Source organism: Crocuta crocuta, unplaced genomic scaffold, assembly GCF_008692635.1.
Source record: "Crocuta crocuta isolate KB4526 unplaced genomic scaffold, BGI_CrCroc_1.0 scaffold431, whole genome shotgun sequence".
Lineage (NCBI taxonomy): Eukaryota > Metazoa > Chordata > Mammalia > Carnivora > Hyaenidae > Crocuta > Crocuta crocuta.
The window spans coordinates 4,789,807-4,803,357 of NW_027528859.1; the positions used below are offsets into that span (position 1 = coordinate 4,789,807).

Sequence of the window (13,551 nt, forward strand, 5' to 3'; positions counted from 1 at the left end):
TGCCCAGACTATTTGAATCTCTGTGGGTGGGGTCCAAGGCATCACTATTTGTTCATAGCGAAGGTTGAGAAACACAACTTTAGGTTTACTTTTATTTTTTTAATGTTTATTTACTTTTGCACATGTGTGCATGCAAGTGGAGGAGGGGCAGAATGAGAGGGAGACAGTGAATCCCAAGTAGGCTCCTCGCTTCAGCACAGAGCCTGACATGGGGCTCAAACTCATAAACAGTGAGATTCTGACCTGAGCCAAAATCAAGTCAGATGCTTAACCGACTGAGCCACCCAGGCACCCCGCATTAGGTTTATTTTTTTAATTAATTTTTTAAAATTTACATCCAAATTGGTTAGCATATAGTGCAACAATGATTTCAAGAGTAGCTTCCTTAATGCCCCTTACCCATTTAGCCCGTCCCCCCTCCCACAACCCCTCCAGTAACCCTCTGTTCATTCTCTATATTAAAGAGTCTCTTCTGTTTTGTCCCCCTCCCTGTTTTTATATTATTTTTGCTTCCCTTCCCTATGTTCCTCTGTTTTTTTGTTTTTTAATGTTTTATTTATTTCTAGGAGAGAGAGAGACAGCATGAGCAGGGGAGGGTCAGAGAGAGAGGGAGTGACAGACTCTGAAACAGGCTCCAGGCTCTGAGCTGGCAGTCAGCACAGAGCCCGACGCGGGGCTCGAACCCATGAACTGCGAGATCATGACCTAAGCGAAAGTCAGATGCTTAACCGACTAAGCCACCCAGGTGCCCCTGTTCCTCTGTTTTCTATCGTATTCTTAATGATAATCGTTAGTGACCACTCTAACCCTTGTAAATGGTTAAAATCCATTAATAGCCAAAGAATTGGGAAAGGACCTATTCAGAACAATAACCAAAAAAGTTGTAAGAATCATCCGAACCAAAAAACTATGCAATCTTATCTATGTAAAGAAAAGTATAAAACTTTGGCACATAATGTAAAGGCTTCAAAAATGTCCTAGATGGGAATGCTGAGTATTTTTAAAATGTCATCACTTTTCCAGATTGAATTATAAGTTTAATTCTAATCAACATTTCAGTGGGATTTTTTAAAGTTCTGAAATTTACTAAAATAATGCACAAGTGAGAAGAGCAAAGAAAAAATTTAAAAACCATAATCAGGAGAGACTCTCCCTGGCTGGTTTTAAAACATGTCACAAAGCACAGTAATTTAAACATTTTGGAATCATTCCATTTTTGGCTTCACTCGTGGGAGATGAAGCTTCCTTTAGGATATATATTTAGGTGCTTCAGCTTTTAAGCAAGGACATTGTGTCAGCCTGAGAGAGTAAACTATGGCCTTTTCACAAAGATTGTGATTAGCCAGCACTGACTTTACATGTGAGAGGGCCCCCATGGTTTGCTGTGAGCTGTCCTTGCTTCTGTAGCCACGCGCCAGGATGGCTTCCCAGAAACTACTTGGGCACATCCCAGCGCCAGCGCATGCTACAGCGTGCCTCTTCTCTGCCCTCCCAGGCAGTTTTCTCAGTCTCCAGTACTCTCTGTCCTGTAGCTCAGTCTGATTTATCGTGAAAAAGGTCAGAAGACTCACGGGATGCTTCTTAGCTTAGATCAATGAGATGGGGCTTGCTTTTTTCTTTTAGGGTGAAATTGTCAAGAAGTATACTCAGTTCAATCCTAAAACCTATGAAGAGAGGATTAATTTAATCCTACAGATGTGTGTTGAAGCTGCAGCAGAAGCTGTAAAACTGAACTGCAGAATTTTGGGAGTAGGTGAGATTGTGAATTACATGTTCAAGAAATGTTCATTTTGGTATAGAGTTTACTGAGTTCTGGTGCATGACTGACCATCAAGTCACTGCCCTGTGTACAGATGGCTCCAGAGCCTGTCTGTGAGCCCCAGGCATGAGGACTTCCTGGAACCCCAGTAATCATTATGGGTACGTTGGTGGGGAGCTACAGATTTAGCACAGAATTGCCTGACATTTCCTTGCAGTCTTTGGTAATACTTGTCTTAGGAGATCTTGGGTGAAATAATTTATGTTTGAAACCCAGGAAGTTGGCACACTTTTCTAAGATTGCTTATGAGAATTATTTTCCGTGTGTGCGTGATGGAGCTCAGGTATTTCCACGGGTGGCCGTGTAAATCCTCGGGAAGGAATTGTGCTGCATTCAACTAAACTGATTCAAGAATGGAACTCTGTGGACCTCAGGACCCCCCTCTCTGACACCTTACATCTGCCCGTGTGGGTGGACAATGATGGCAATTGTGCTGCCCTGGCAGAAAGGAAATTTGGCCAAGGAAAGGGCCTGGAAAACTTCGTGACACTTATCACAGGCACAGGTAAGAGGAGCTAGAATGTGTTTTGGGTGCCTTCAGCACCAGCCAGGCAGCTCATAAAGTCTGCTTTAATGTTCACTTCCTGCGTGAGTAGAGTCAGGGGGTGAGCCCCACAGGAGAGCTTAGGGCCTTCTGAATCTTTCCTGGTCACGTGCCCTGCCCTGGGCATGCATGTGGACCTCAGATTGCTAGGAGCTTGTCAGAGCTGTTCAAAGCTCTTACTTCCCAGTTTCTCATTCCCAGCTTTTCCTCCCAGTCTTTATGGTTAGTATATTATTTGCCTCAGCTGTCAGCTATCGCCCTAGGCAGCAGAGACTAATAAATCTATTCTGCCTATAAATGTTTTTGACAAAGCCCACCTGAGTGCCCCCTCAGCTCTAGGGGAGTTCTGCGGTCAGTGAGACCAAGGCAAGCCCTGAGCTGGTCCTCTGGTAGCTGCCAAGTAAGCCAGAACAAGCAACCACAGGTTTTTGAGAATAAAGCTCGTCCTGCTCCCTCCAGGACTACCATCTCTGTGCAGGATGTGGGCTGGTTCAAGGCCACCAAACCAGGGAGTGGGTGGTGGGACCAGAAAATGCCAGAAGGGACTCTTCTTAAGATTCAGCTGCTTTTTTTCTTGAGTAAGTATTCCTGTGGTTGTTACAAAACCTGTGATTAGTTTCCGGAGTTCCAAAAAAATTGGTTCTGAGAGTTTTTGCCAGTTTATTCATTGCTTTAGTGGAGGGGTGGGCTTTTGGAGTTGCCTACTTTGCCATTTGTGCTGATGTCCTAATTTGTTTTTGGAATGAAGAAACAGACTGAGCTAGTAAGTGGTTGGGCCATCATTTGATCCCATATATGTGTAACTTCAAAACTTGTGTGCTCTTAACTCTGCATTGCACTGCCTCCTCTTGAAGCTCAGGCCCTTCTTCTCTTAGTTGCAGACACAGTTTTAGCAAGCTTGGATAGCATTTCCTAGTTCAGAGCAGATAATTTGCAAATTAGAGGGGTGGAGTTGAAGAGACGGTGCCACATGAAGTAACTGATGGCAGGACAGCTCTAAAAAGCAGAGTCTTCTCAGGCTTTCCTCATTATTAACTCCTAACCTTGGTGATAAGAGAGTCATTGATAGTCATAATTATTGAATCATAGATCTTTAGACATGGTGGCATTAAGAAGAGGCAAAATCATATTTCCTATTCTCGGTTTAAGAAAGAGAGTGGTGTGTGAAAGGTGGTGTGATCCATTTTGGAAATGGAGGACTTAGGTGCGAGTATTTTAAGTTGGAGGTGATCCTGAGAAGCAGGAGTAAAGAAATGAGAAGAGTAGAACAGAGTAGGTGGAAAGCTATTATCCAGGTTGCCTTGAGGGCAGCGGGGCCTGAAATCTACTAGAACTCCCAAGAAGCCTGTGGAATACCATCCAGAATTGTCCACTGGAATCTGCTGGCTCTTACCTGCTTGGTTGAGGATGCCCTGTGCTCACATGGACCATTGGGCTCTATCCTTAGTGTTGGAAATGGCCTTGGTAAGGAGAACAGGCAGTGTGAGCTTGAGGTGGTATACTGTCCTCACACGGTGAGTGTGAGGCTGCATGGATCTGTTCCCCACCGCTGTGGTTGAAATCACAGTGAACCAAGTAGATGCAACACAGGGAGGGCATCAGAGGATCTGCTAGATAGATTTTCCTCCAAAATGCTTCCAGGTAGTGTGAATACTTAGTAAGTTTCAGCTACTTAGGAAAAGGGGCATCATAAAGAACCTCACATTCCAAAGCTCTGCCAAATACATGAGGCACTGCCATATCACAGCTTTCTGTTTCAGGTGAAGAACCACCTTGGTGACTGTTGTCTCTTGCTGTAGGAATTGGCGGTGGCATCATCCATCAGCACGAATTGATCCATGGAAGCTCCTTCTGTGCTGCAGAACTTGGCCACCTTGTCGTGTCTCTGGATGGGCCCGATTGTTCCTGTGGCAGTCACGGGTGTATTGAAGCATATGCCTCTGGAATGGCCTTGCAGAGGGAAGCAAAAAAGCTACATGATGGTTGGTTTCTTTCTCCTGAGGGATTAAATAGCTAAATGGTAGACAAGTATTTCAAAGTACATATTCCAAAAAGAGCTGAACACTGAAGCCAGAACTTTTGCCCTTCTCACCTCCTGGGATTCCTCATACCAAAACTCCCAGGTACCCTTAGTCTTGACCCATACTAACACTTTCCTCTCCAGTTGCGGATGGACAGGGTTTTAAGCTCCAGGAGAGCAGGGAGGATTTAATTTTTGTTTCCTCGTCCCCTAGCACAGGGTGGGTACTTAATACACATTTTAATGAAGAAGTAAATGGATTAACTTACTACAGTTGTGAATTCTGAGAAGTATATTTGAGTTAAAGCTATTTCTGGACATGTTAATAAAAGTCAGAATGGTTTCTAGCCTGATCCAAGAGGAATCATTTAATATCATTATCATATAGTGTCAAGGGCACTGAGAATGATGGCCAGGGAATGTAGATGCATAGAAAGACACCAGCGTTCCCTCCCTGCCCTCTTCATCTGGGGAAGGGGGTGTAAGGGTGCTGTGTGGAGGTTGAGAGAGGGTAAGTAGACTTAGCAGGGCAAGTTGGGATGAGCCAGGGACACTTCCAAGCCTGGGAAACGGGTGTGGGTGCATAAAGGGCAAGGTAGGGTAGAACATAGCAAGGGGGAGGCCAGGACCAGCAGCTAACAGAGGAGCCACTGAGAACTTTTAGGGGAAAAGCATGGTCAGATCTGAATTGTAGACTTCACTAAACTGTCACTTTTTGTTTTCTGGGAGAAAATAGAAAAATAAAGGTGGCTTTCTTTTTCAAAATTTTATTTTAATTCTAGTTAGTTAACATACAGTACAGTATTGGTTTTAGGAGTAGAGTTTAATGTCTTTTTTTTCCATTGGATATTCTTTCCTGCTTTGTTGAAGAGTAGTTGGCCCTATAGTTGTGGGTCCATTTCTGGTTTTTCTATTCTGTTCCATTGATCTGTGTCTGTTTTCATGCCAGTACCATCTGTCTGGATGACTACAGCTTTGTAATGTAGCTTGAAATCCAGAATCGTGGTGTCTCCAGTTTTTCTTTTTCAGGATTGATTTGGCTATTAGGAATTTTAGGATTATTTGTTCTAGCTCTGTGAAAAATGCTAGTGGTATTTTGATGGGGATTGGGTTAAATGTGTAGATTGCTTTGGGTAATATAGACATTTTAATAATGTTTGTGTTCTTCCAATCCATGAGCATGGAATGCTTTTCCATTTCTTTATGTCCTCTTCAATTTCTTTCTTAAGTGTTCTATAGTTTTCAGACTACAGATCTTTTACCCTTTGGTTAGGTTTATTCCTAGGTATTTTATGGTTTTATGGCAATTGCAAATGGGATCGATTCCTTGATTTCTTTTTCTGCTGGTTCATTATTGGTGTATAGAAATGCAGCCAATTTCTGTACGTTGATTTTATATCCTGCAGCTTTGCTCAGTTCATGTAGTCTAGCAATTTTTTGGTGGAGTCTTTTGGGTTTTCTACATAGAGTATCATGTCATCTGCAAATAGTGGAAGTTGCGCTTCTTCCTTGCTGATTCGGATGCCTTTTATTTCTTTCTATTGTCTCATTGCTGAGGTTAAGACTTCCAGTATTATGTTAAATAGTGATGGTGAGAGTCCGCATCCTTGTCTCGTTCCTCAAGGAGAAAGGCTCTCAGGTTTTCCCCATTGAGGATGATTAATTAGCTGTGGGTCTTTCATATATGTCCTTTATGATGTTGAGGTATGTTCCATCAATCCCTACTTTGTTGAGGGTTTTTATCAAGAATGAATGCTGTATTTTGTCAAATGGTTTTTCTGTGTCTATTGAGAGGATCAGACAGTTCTTATCCTTTCTTTTATTGATGTGGTATATCATGTTGATTGATTTGTGCATATTGAACCAGTCCTGCAGCCCAAGAATAAATCCCATTTGATCGTGGTAAATAATTCTTTTAATGTAGTGTTGTATTCAGTTTGCTAGTATCTTGTTGAGAATCTTTGCATCCATGTTCATCAGGGATATTGGCCTGTAATTCTCCTTTTTATTGGGGTCTTTGGTTTTGGAATCAAGGTAATGCTGGCCTCAGGATTAGTTTGGAAGTTTTCCTTCCATTTCTGATTTTGGGAATAGCTTGAGAAGAATAGGTATTAACGCTTCTTTTTTTTTTTTTTTTTAAGTTTGTTTATTTATTTTGAGACAGCGTGCATGCACAAGCTGGGGAGGAGCAGAGAGAGGGGAAGAGAGAGAATCCCAAGCAGGCTCTGTGCTGTCAGCATGGAGCCTGATGGAGAGCTCAATCCCGCACACCATGAGATCATGACCTGAGCCAAAATCAAGAGTTGGACACTTAACCTACTGAGCCATCCAGGCACCCTGGTATTAACTCTTCTTTCAAGATGTGGTAGAGTTTCCCTGGGAAGCCATCTGGCCCTAGACTTTTGGTTGTTGGGAGATTTTTGATTACTGTTTCAATTTCTTTGCTAATTATGGGTCTGTTCAAATTTTCTATTCCTGTTTCAGTTTTGGTAGTTTGTATGTTTCTAGGAATTTGTCCATTTCTTTATGATTGCCCACTTTGTTGGCATATAATCTTTCATAGTAGTCTCTTATAATTGTATTTCTGAGGTGTTGGTAGTGATCTCTCCGCTTTCATTTGTGATTTTATTTGGGTGTTTTTTTCTTTTTGATAAGTCTGGTTAGCAGGTTATCAATTTTATTCTTTCAAAGAGCCAACTCTTAGTTTTGTTGATCTGTTCTACTTTTTTTGGTTGTTATTTCTTTGTTTCTATATCATTTATTTCTGCTCTAGTCTTTACTATTTGTCTTGTTCTGCTGGCTTCAGGCTTTGTTTCCCCTTTTCTAGCCCTCTTAGGTATACAGTTAGGATGTATATTTGAGACCTTTCATGATTCTTGATATCCAGTATCTTCTGGAGAATATTCCATGCGTACTCTTAAATAATGTATATTCTGCTGCTTTAGGATCAAATGTTCTGGATGTATGTGTTGGTTCATCTAGTCCAGTGTGTCATTCAAAGCCATTGTTTCCTTGTTGATTTTTCTGCTTAGGTGATCTGTCCATTGGCCTAAGTGGGGTGTTAAAGTTACCTACTATTATTGTATTATCATCGATGAGTGTCATATCTGTTAGTAATTGATTTATATATTTGGGTGTTTCAAGTTGGCGTAAATATTTACAATTTAGAACTGACTGATGGGTAGACCCCTTAATTATGATATAAATGACCTTCATCTCTTGTTACAGTCTTTAGTTTAGAATCTAGTTTGTCATAGAAGTATGGCTGGTCAAGCTTTCTTTTGGTTTCCATGAACATGATAGACGGTTCTCCATCCCCTCACTTTCAATCTGCTGATGTCTTTAGGTCTAAAATGAGTCTCCTGGGGTGCCTGGGTGGTTCATTCAGTTAAGCAGCTGACTTCAGCTCAGTCACGATCTTGTGGTTTGTGAGTTTGAGCCCCACGTTAGGCTCTGTACTGACAGCTTAGAGCCTAGAGCCTGCTTTGGATTCTGTGTCTCCCTGTCTCTCTCAGCCCCTCCTCTGCTCAGGCTCTGTTTTTCTATGTCTCTCAAAAAATACATAAAAACGTTAAAAAAAAAAATGAGTCTCCTATAGGCAGCATATAGATGAATCTTGGTTTTGCCTTTTTGTGTTTTTGTATCCATTCTGATACCTCAATCTTTTGATTGGAGCATTTAGTCCATTTACAGTCAGGGTGATTATTGAAAGATAGGAGTATACTGCCATTGTGTTCCCTGTAAAGTTGGTGTTTCTGATGATGTTCTCTGTTCCTTTCCAGTCTTCATTGCTTTAGGTCTCTGCGTGCACCACCACCCCCGCCCCCCGTCAAGAGTCCCCCTTAATATTTCTTGAAGGGATGGTTTAGTGGTCACAAACTCCTTTAGTTTTTTGTCTGGGAAACTCTTTATCTCTGCTCCTTTCTGAATGACAGCTTTGATAAAGTATTTTTGGCTGCATATTTTCCCACTCAGCATGTTGACTATATCGTGCTATTCCCTTCTGGCCTTCCAAGTTTCTCTGGGCAGATCTGCTGTGAACCTAATCTGTCTTTCTTGTAGGTTAAGGACTTTTTTCCTTTGGTGCTTTCAGGACTCTTTCCTTGTCTGTGTATTATGTGAATGTGACTTTGATATCCCTTGGCAATGGCCAGCTTTTATTGAATTTAATGAGAGTTCTCTATGCTTCTTGGATTTTGATGTCTGCATGCTTCCCCAGATTAGGAAAGTTTTCCACTGTAATTTGCTCACATAAACCTTCTGCCCTTTTTTCTCTCTCTTTATTTTCTGGGACTCCTATGATATGAATGTTATTCCATTTTAGTAAGTTGCTGAGTTCCCTAAGTCTACCTTCATGATTCATTATTTCTGTTTCCCTCTTCAGCTTCATTATTTTTGATAATTTTATCTTCTATATCACTGATTCATTCCTCTGATTCATCCATCCTCACTGTTGTGACATCCATTCAGGTTTGCAGTTTGGTTATAGCATTTTAAATTTCAGTCTGACTAGGTTTTAGCTTTTATCAGCAGTAAGAGATTCTCTACACCTTCTGTGCTTTTGTCAAATCCAGCTAGAATCCTTATAATTGTTTTAAATTCTAGTTCACATAACTTTCTTATATCTGTATTGATTAAGTCCCTGGCTGTCATTTCTTCCTGTTCTTTCTTTTGGGGTGAAGTCATCCATCTTGTCATTTTGGAGGGAAAAAATAATAAAGTAAAAATTTGAAGATAATAAAGGAAGCTGAACCTTAGTGTTATTTTAGTCTGCTTGTTAAGGGAAGCTTGATAGAAAAAAAAGATTAACAAAAGGTCAAAAAAGTTTTTTTAATTAAAAAAATAAAATACAATTAAAAAAATTAAAAAATTTGCTTTTTGTATCCCAGAAAAAAACCAAACGTAAAAACAAATACAGAAACAGAACAAACAAAACTCAAGGGAAGCTAGATCCTATTTCCCCCTAGAGCTGAACTTTTGCAGCATTCTATGATCCATAGACCTAGTGCATGGAAGAGGTTTGTGCTTGTCTTCTGGTGGAGGGGTCTCCTGCTCTGATTCTCAGGCCAGCTTGCTCTACTGGAGATGTGCCTGGAGGGTGCAAGAGGGGAAGGGCTTGGTGTATTGGCTCTGTTCACCACTTGGTGGCTCCATTCTCCACTTGGTGGAGCTGTTTGGCTCACTGAGGTTGATCAGTGCTGGTGGGCTAGGGATGAAAATGGCTTCACCCCACTCTGTAGTCTCCAGAGAGGGAAGTTCATGCCCTCACAGACATGCAATCAATCACCCTCCTGTGTCCCCACCTTTTGTCAGCTCACCACCTTCACCCTGTGTCTGAGCTGTCCACCTGTCAGATGATGCCACCTTCCTGGGTTTCATCTCAGATGCTGTGTTTCAAACCCCACACTTCAGAGACCCCTGTGGCTCGGATCGCATTGAATCCTCTGGGGGGAGCATCTTGCTGCACTGTGGCTGGTGCCGGCTTGTCCCAGGCAACAGTTGCATGATTGTGCGGTGGCAGTGGCTCAGTTTTTTTTTTTTTTTTTACAAATAGTTTATTGTCAAATTAGTTTCCACATAACACTCAGTGCTCATCCCCATAAGTGGGCAGTGGCTCAGTTTATGGTAAATTGCAACACGCAGCCAGCTCCAGGGTTTGCTGCCCTCAGCCCGCATCTTTGTTCCTATACTGGTGAATGGGGCAGCTCTGTTGCACCTGCCAGGTCTTTTGCCCGTGGAGAGGCCATGTCACCTCTACCAAATGCACTCCAGGGGATCCTCAGACCACAGGGAGAACTCCAGGTTCTGAAGTTCTCTAAAACTTCAGACCCTGTGCTCCACCCTCTCCTTTTCCCCCGTCATTGGTTTTGGGGAACAGTTTTTTTGTGTAGTCTCCTACATGTGTTTTCAGTCTTTTTATTTTTTTTCTTTACCCTTACCTCCCCTCCCTCTGATCAAGGATCCCTCCCTTTCACGGTGCCAGCAGTTCTTTTCTCCCACAACTCAACCCTCCATAGTTCCTACCTTGCACAGGTTGGTTTTTTTTGTTTGTAGATGTGCTGTTTTGTCCTCTAAGACTTCTGGTCCATTTCTTGGGTGTTCAGAAGGATTTGGTATTTATCTAGCAGTTTGGGGAAGGAGGCAAGCTTAGAGTCACCCTACTCCTCTGCCATCTTAATCCCTCCAGGTGGAATGGCTTTAAATAGTACAGTTCTAGAGTGACGTCTGGTTTTCTGTCCAACAGCTGGGAGTTGGGAATATGAAAGGAAGAACAGGTTGTGGCAGAAGATGATGGCTGTTTGCTTGTGGGACAAAAGGTGGAGATGTGTAGGCAGCGGCTGGCTACAGGAATCTGGTGCTCAGGAGAGACGACTGGACTAGAGGTGGGGATTTGGGAATCATCAGTGCCGAGGTGGCAGTTAAACCTCTGAATGAGATTGGAGTGAGGCAAGAGTCTGGGGTGGAACTTTGCAAAACCGTGTTTAGTGGGCAGAAAGGAAAATCAAGAAAGGGTAAAGTCACAGAAGCTAAAAGAGAGAGTGTTGCAGGGAGGAAATAGTTGGGGATGTCAAGTGCTGCTTTTGAGTGAGAGAAAATCAGAAAAGGTCATTGGTTTTGGCCATGAGGACATCATTTGAAGCCCTGAAAACTATTTTTCAACCTCATTTTTCTCATCAGTCTCCCTTAGGAGCCTGTTCAGACTTTTCTTAATTCTCCCCCACCCCCACTTTTATTTTAATACCACAGATCTGCTTATCTGTTTGTATTTATGTACAATTTGTATAAGACGAATAAGCTTATAAGATTTTTCGTTGTTGTTGTTGTTGTTTTGCCCCCAAGAACCAGTTTTGCTTCCCGTGGCGGCAAATGCAGGTCTTAAGAAAGAGCACATTCAAATCACAGGAGCAGGAGCCTGGCAACACTGAGAGGGAAGAAGTGCTTTGAGGACAGGGAAAGTCTGAGCACCTGCCAGTGGAAAGCAGACCGTGGGAATGGAAGCGAGGGTTAAGAACGCACGAGGCAAAGGGCAGTTGAGTCCCCTGTAAGGCCCCTGGCGAGGGGGGAGGAGATGAGATGCAAGGCCTGGGTAGAGGGCCCTAGAGAGGGGAATCAGGAGTGAAGGTGTGCAAGTTCAGACGTGTTTATAGGTGGGGGCAGAAAAGTGAGGGAGTTCTTTCCTGTCGGCGTCCTTTAGCAGAGAGGCCAGCAGTACAGAAATCCTGTGGTGGGGGTGGGGTGGCAGCTGAGAAGAGCCATGAGAGAGAACGGGGGAGCGCTGGCAGAGGCAGGTGTGAGGGGCCCCCTGGATGGGGTCTGGGTGGCAGCCTGCATGGCTGGGATTTTCTCTCGTCAGGACCCAGGTATGACAGCAGACGAGGAGGTGATTGACCTGGGTTGATGACAGGCAGAGTGAGGGGCAGGAAAGACCTGGACGGTAGATAATAGACATGTCTAGTGAGCACTGACTCTGGCCAGCACTTAACTAAGTACTTTATATCTGTCATCTCATTTAGTCCCTCACGTAATTCTGCTGGGGTATGTGGTGTTCCCCATGTTTTATGGAGAAAAGAAGGGTCCACAGGTGGCGTGTCATGGACAGGGTTGTGCAGCTGGTAGTGGCCGAGCCAGCAAGCTAGAACCCTTGTCAGCGTCAGTCCTTCAGGCCCTGCTGTGGGATGTGGGACACTCGCAGTAATGGCAGCTGCATCTGGGGTGGATAAAGGAAGGGGATAAATACAGTAGGGTCTGATAATCTGGGGGAAAAACACTTTAAGGACTTAGTTTCACGTGGAGGTGAAAAGTAAAGAAACTAGAGGGCTGGATAGGAGGCCGCGGTTGGAGCTGAGGATTTTCCAGTCAGGGAAATTCTGGATGATACGTAACCAGGACAGCAAGAGGGCAGCGGCCTCTGGACAGTGTATGTGGACATTTGTGAATGATAAAAAGCTTTGCAAATTGTGAAAAGAAAACACGTCTTGCCACTTGGGGGCTTGCTGCCCACAGGCAAACTTGAAAGGGTGGCCCTGCCACAGCTCAGTAATGACTGGTGCTTCCCGCCTCTGCTCTAACAGAAGACCTGCTCTTGGTGGAAGGGATGTCCGTGCCAAAAGACGAGGCCGTGGGTGCAGTCCATCTCATCCAAGCTGCAAAACTCGGCAACGTGAAGGCCCAGAACATCCTGAGAACAGGTGAGCATGTGACTCTGGGCAGCTGCGCCCTAGCGGGGCCCTCAGACCACCCAGGGCTCTGACACATACCCAGCTCCCCTGGGGACCAGTGCTCTGGAATGTGTGTTCAAGGCTGTATTTTCTCGCTTTCTGAGGGAGAAAAAGGAAATGGCATTCGAGGTATTTGGCAGCATTGCCTTTATTAAACAGGTTTTTTGTTTTGTTTTACAACTATGAATAAACTGCTTGTTCATTTTGTAGGAAATCTAGAGAAATACAGGAGAGTAAGAAAAAGTAGCCCTTTGGGGGCACCTTGGTGGCTCAGTCGGCTGAGCGTCTGACTTCAGCTTAGGTCATGATCTCCCTGTTCTTGAGTTTGAGCCCCGTTTCAGGCTCTATACTGCTAGCTCAGAGCCTGGACCCTGCTTCAGATTCTGTGTCTCCCTCTCTTTCTGTCCCTCCCCAACTCTTGAGCATGCATGTGTGCTCGCTCTCTCTCTTACAAAAATAAACATTAAAAAAAATTAAAAACAAAAAAGTATCCCTTCAAGGTTTACTCTTCAGAGATAGTCCGCTATTAGCATTTCCTTCCACTGTTCTCTGGCTTTTTTTTTTTTTTTTTTTAAACATAGTTGAGAGCATATGGTGTCGTATTACCATATCTAGTTTTTTTTTATATTTCAAAGCATAACAGTATTTCCTCATATTAAGAATAAATCATGAGGAGCGCCTACGTGGCTCAGGTGGTTAAGCATCTGACTCTTGATTGGCCTCAGGTCATGATCTCACTCTTTGTGAGTTGGAGCCATGCATTGGCACTGGCAGTGAGAGCCACTGGAGCCCGCTTTGGATTCTCTCTCTTTGCTCTCTCTCTGCCCCTCCTCCACTCATACGTGCACTTTCTCTCTCAAATAAATAGGGACACCTGGGTGGCTCAGTCAGTTAAGTGGCGAACTTCACCTTACGCCATGATCTCATAGTTCATGAGTTCGAGCCCCAC

At 43.5% G+C, this 13,551-nt stretch overlaps 1 protein-coding gene across 3 annotated transcripts in view; it reads left to right on the top strand.

Annotated features, from left to right (window-relative positions):
* The window catches only part of GNE (glucosamine (UDP-N-acetyl)-2-epimerase/N-acetylmannosamine kinase), a 53,481-nt gene that overhangs the window by 37,485 nt on the left and 2,445 nt on the right, over positions 1 to 13,551 (top strand). For all 3 annotated transcript variants that reach the window (XM_077756184.1, XM_077756185.1, XM_077756186.1), the window contains exons 8-11: positions 1,624 to 1,753; positions 2,103 to 2,324; positions 4,163 to 4,345; positions 12,456 to 12,572. In XM_077756184.1, the coding sequence (XP_077612310.1) occupies positions 1,624 to 1,753; positions 2,103 to 2,324; positions 4,163 to 4,345; positions 12,456 to 12,572 (652 nt within the window). The remainder of the gene's footprint in view (positions 1 to 1,623; positions 1,754 to 2,102; positions 2,325 to 4,162; positions 4,346 to 12,455; positions 12,573 to 13,551) is intronic.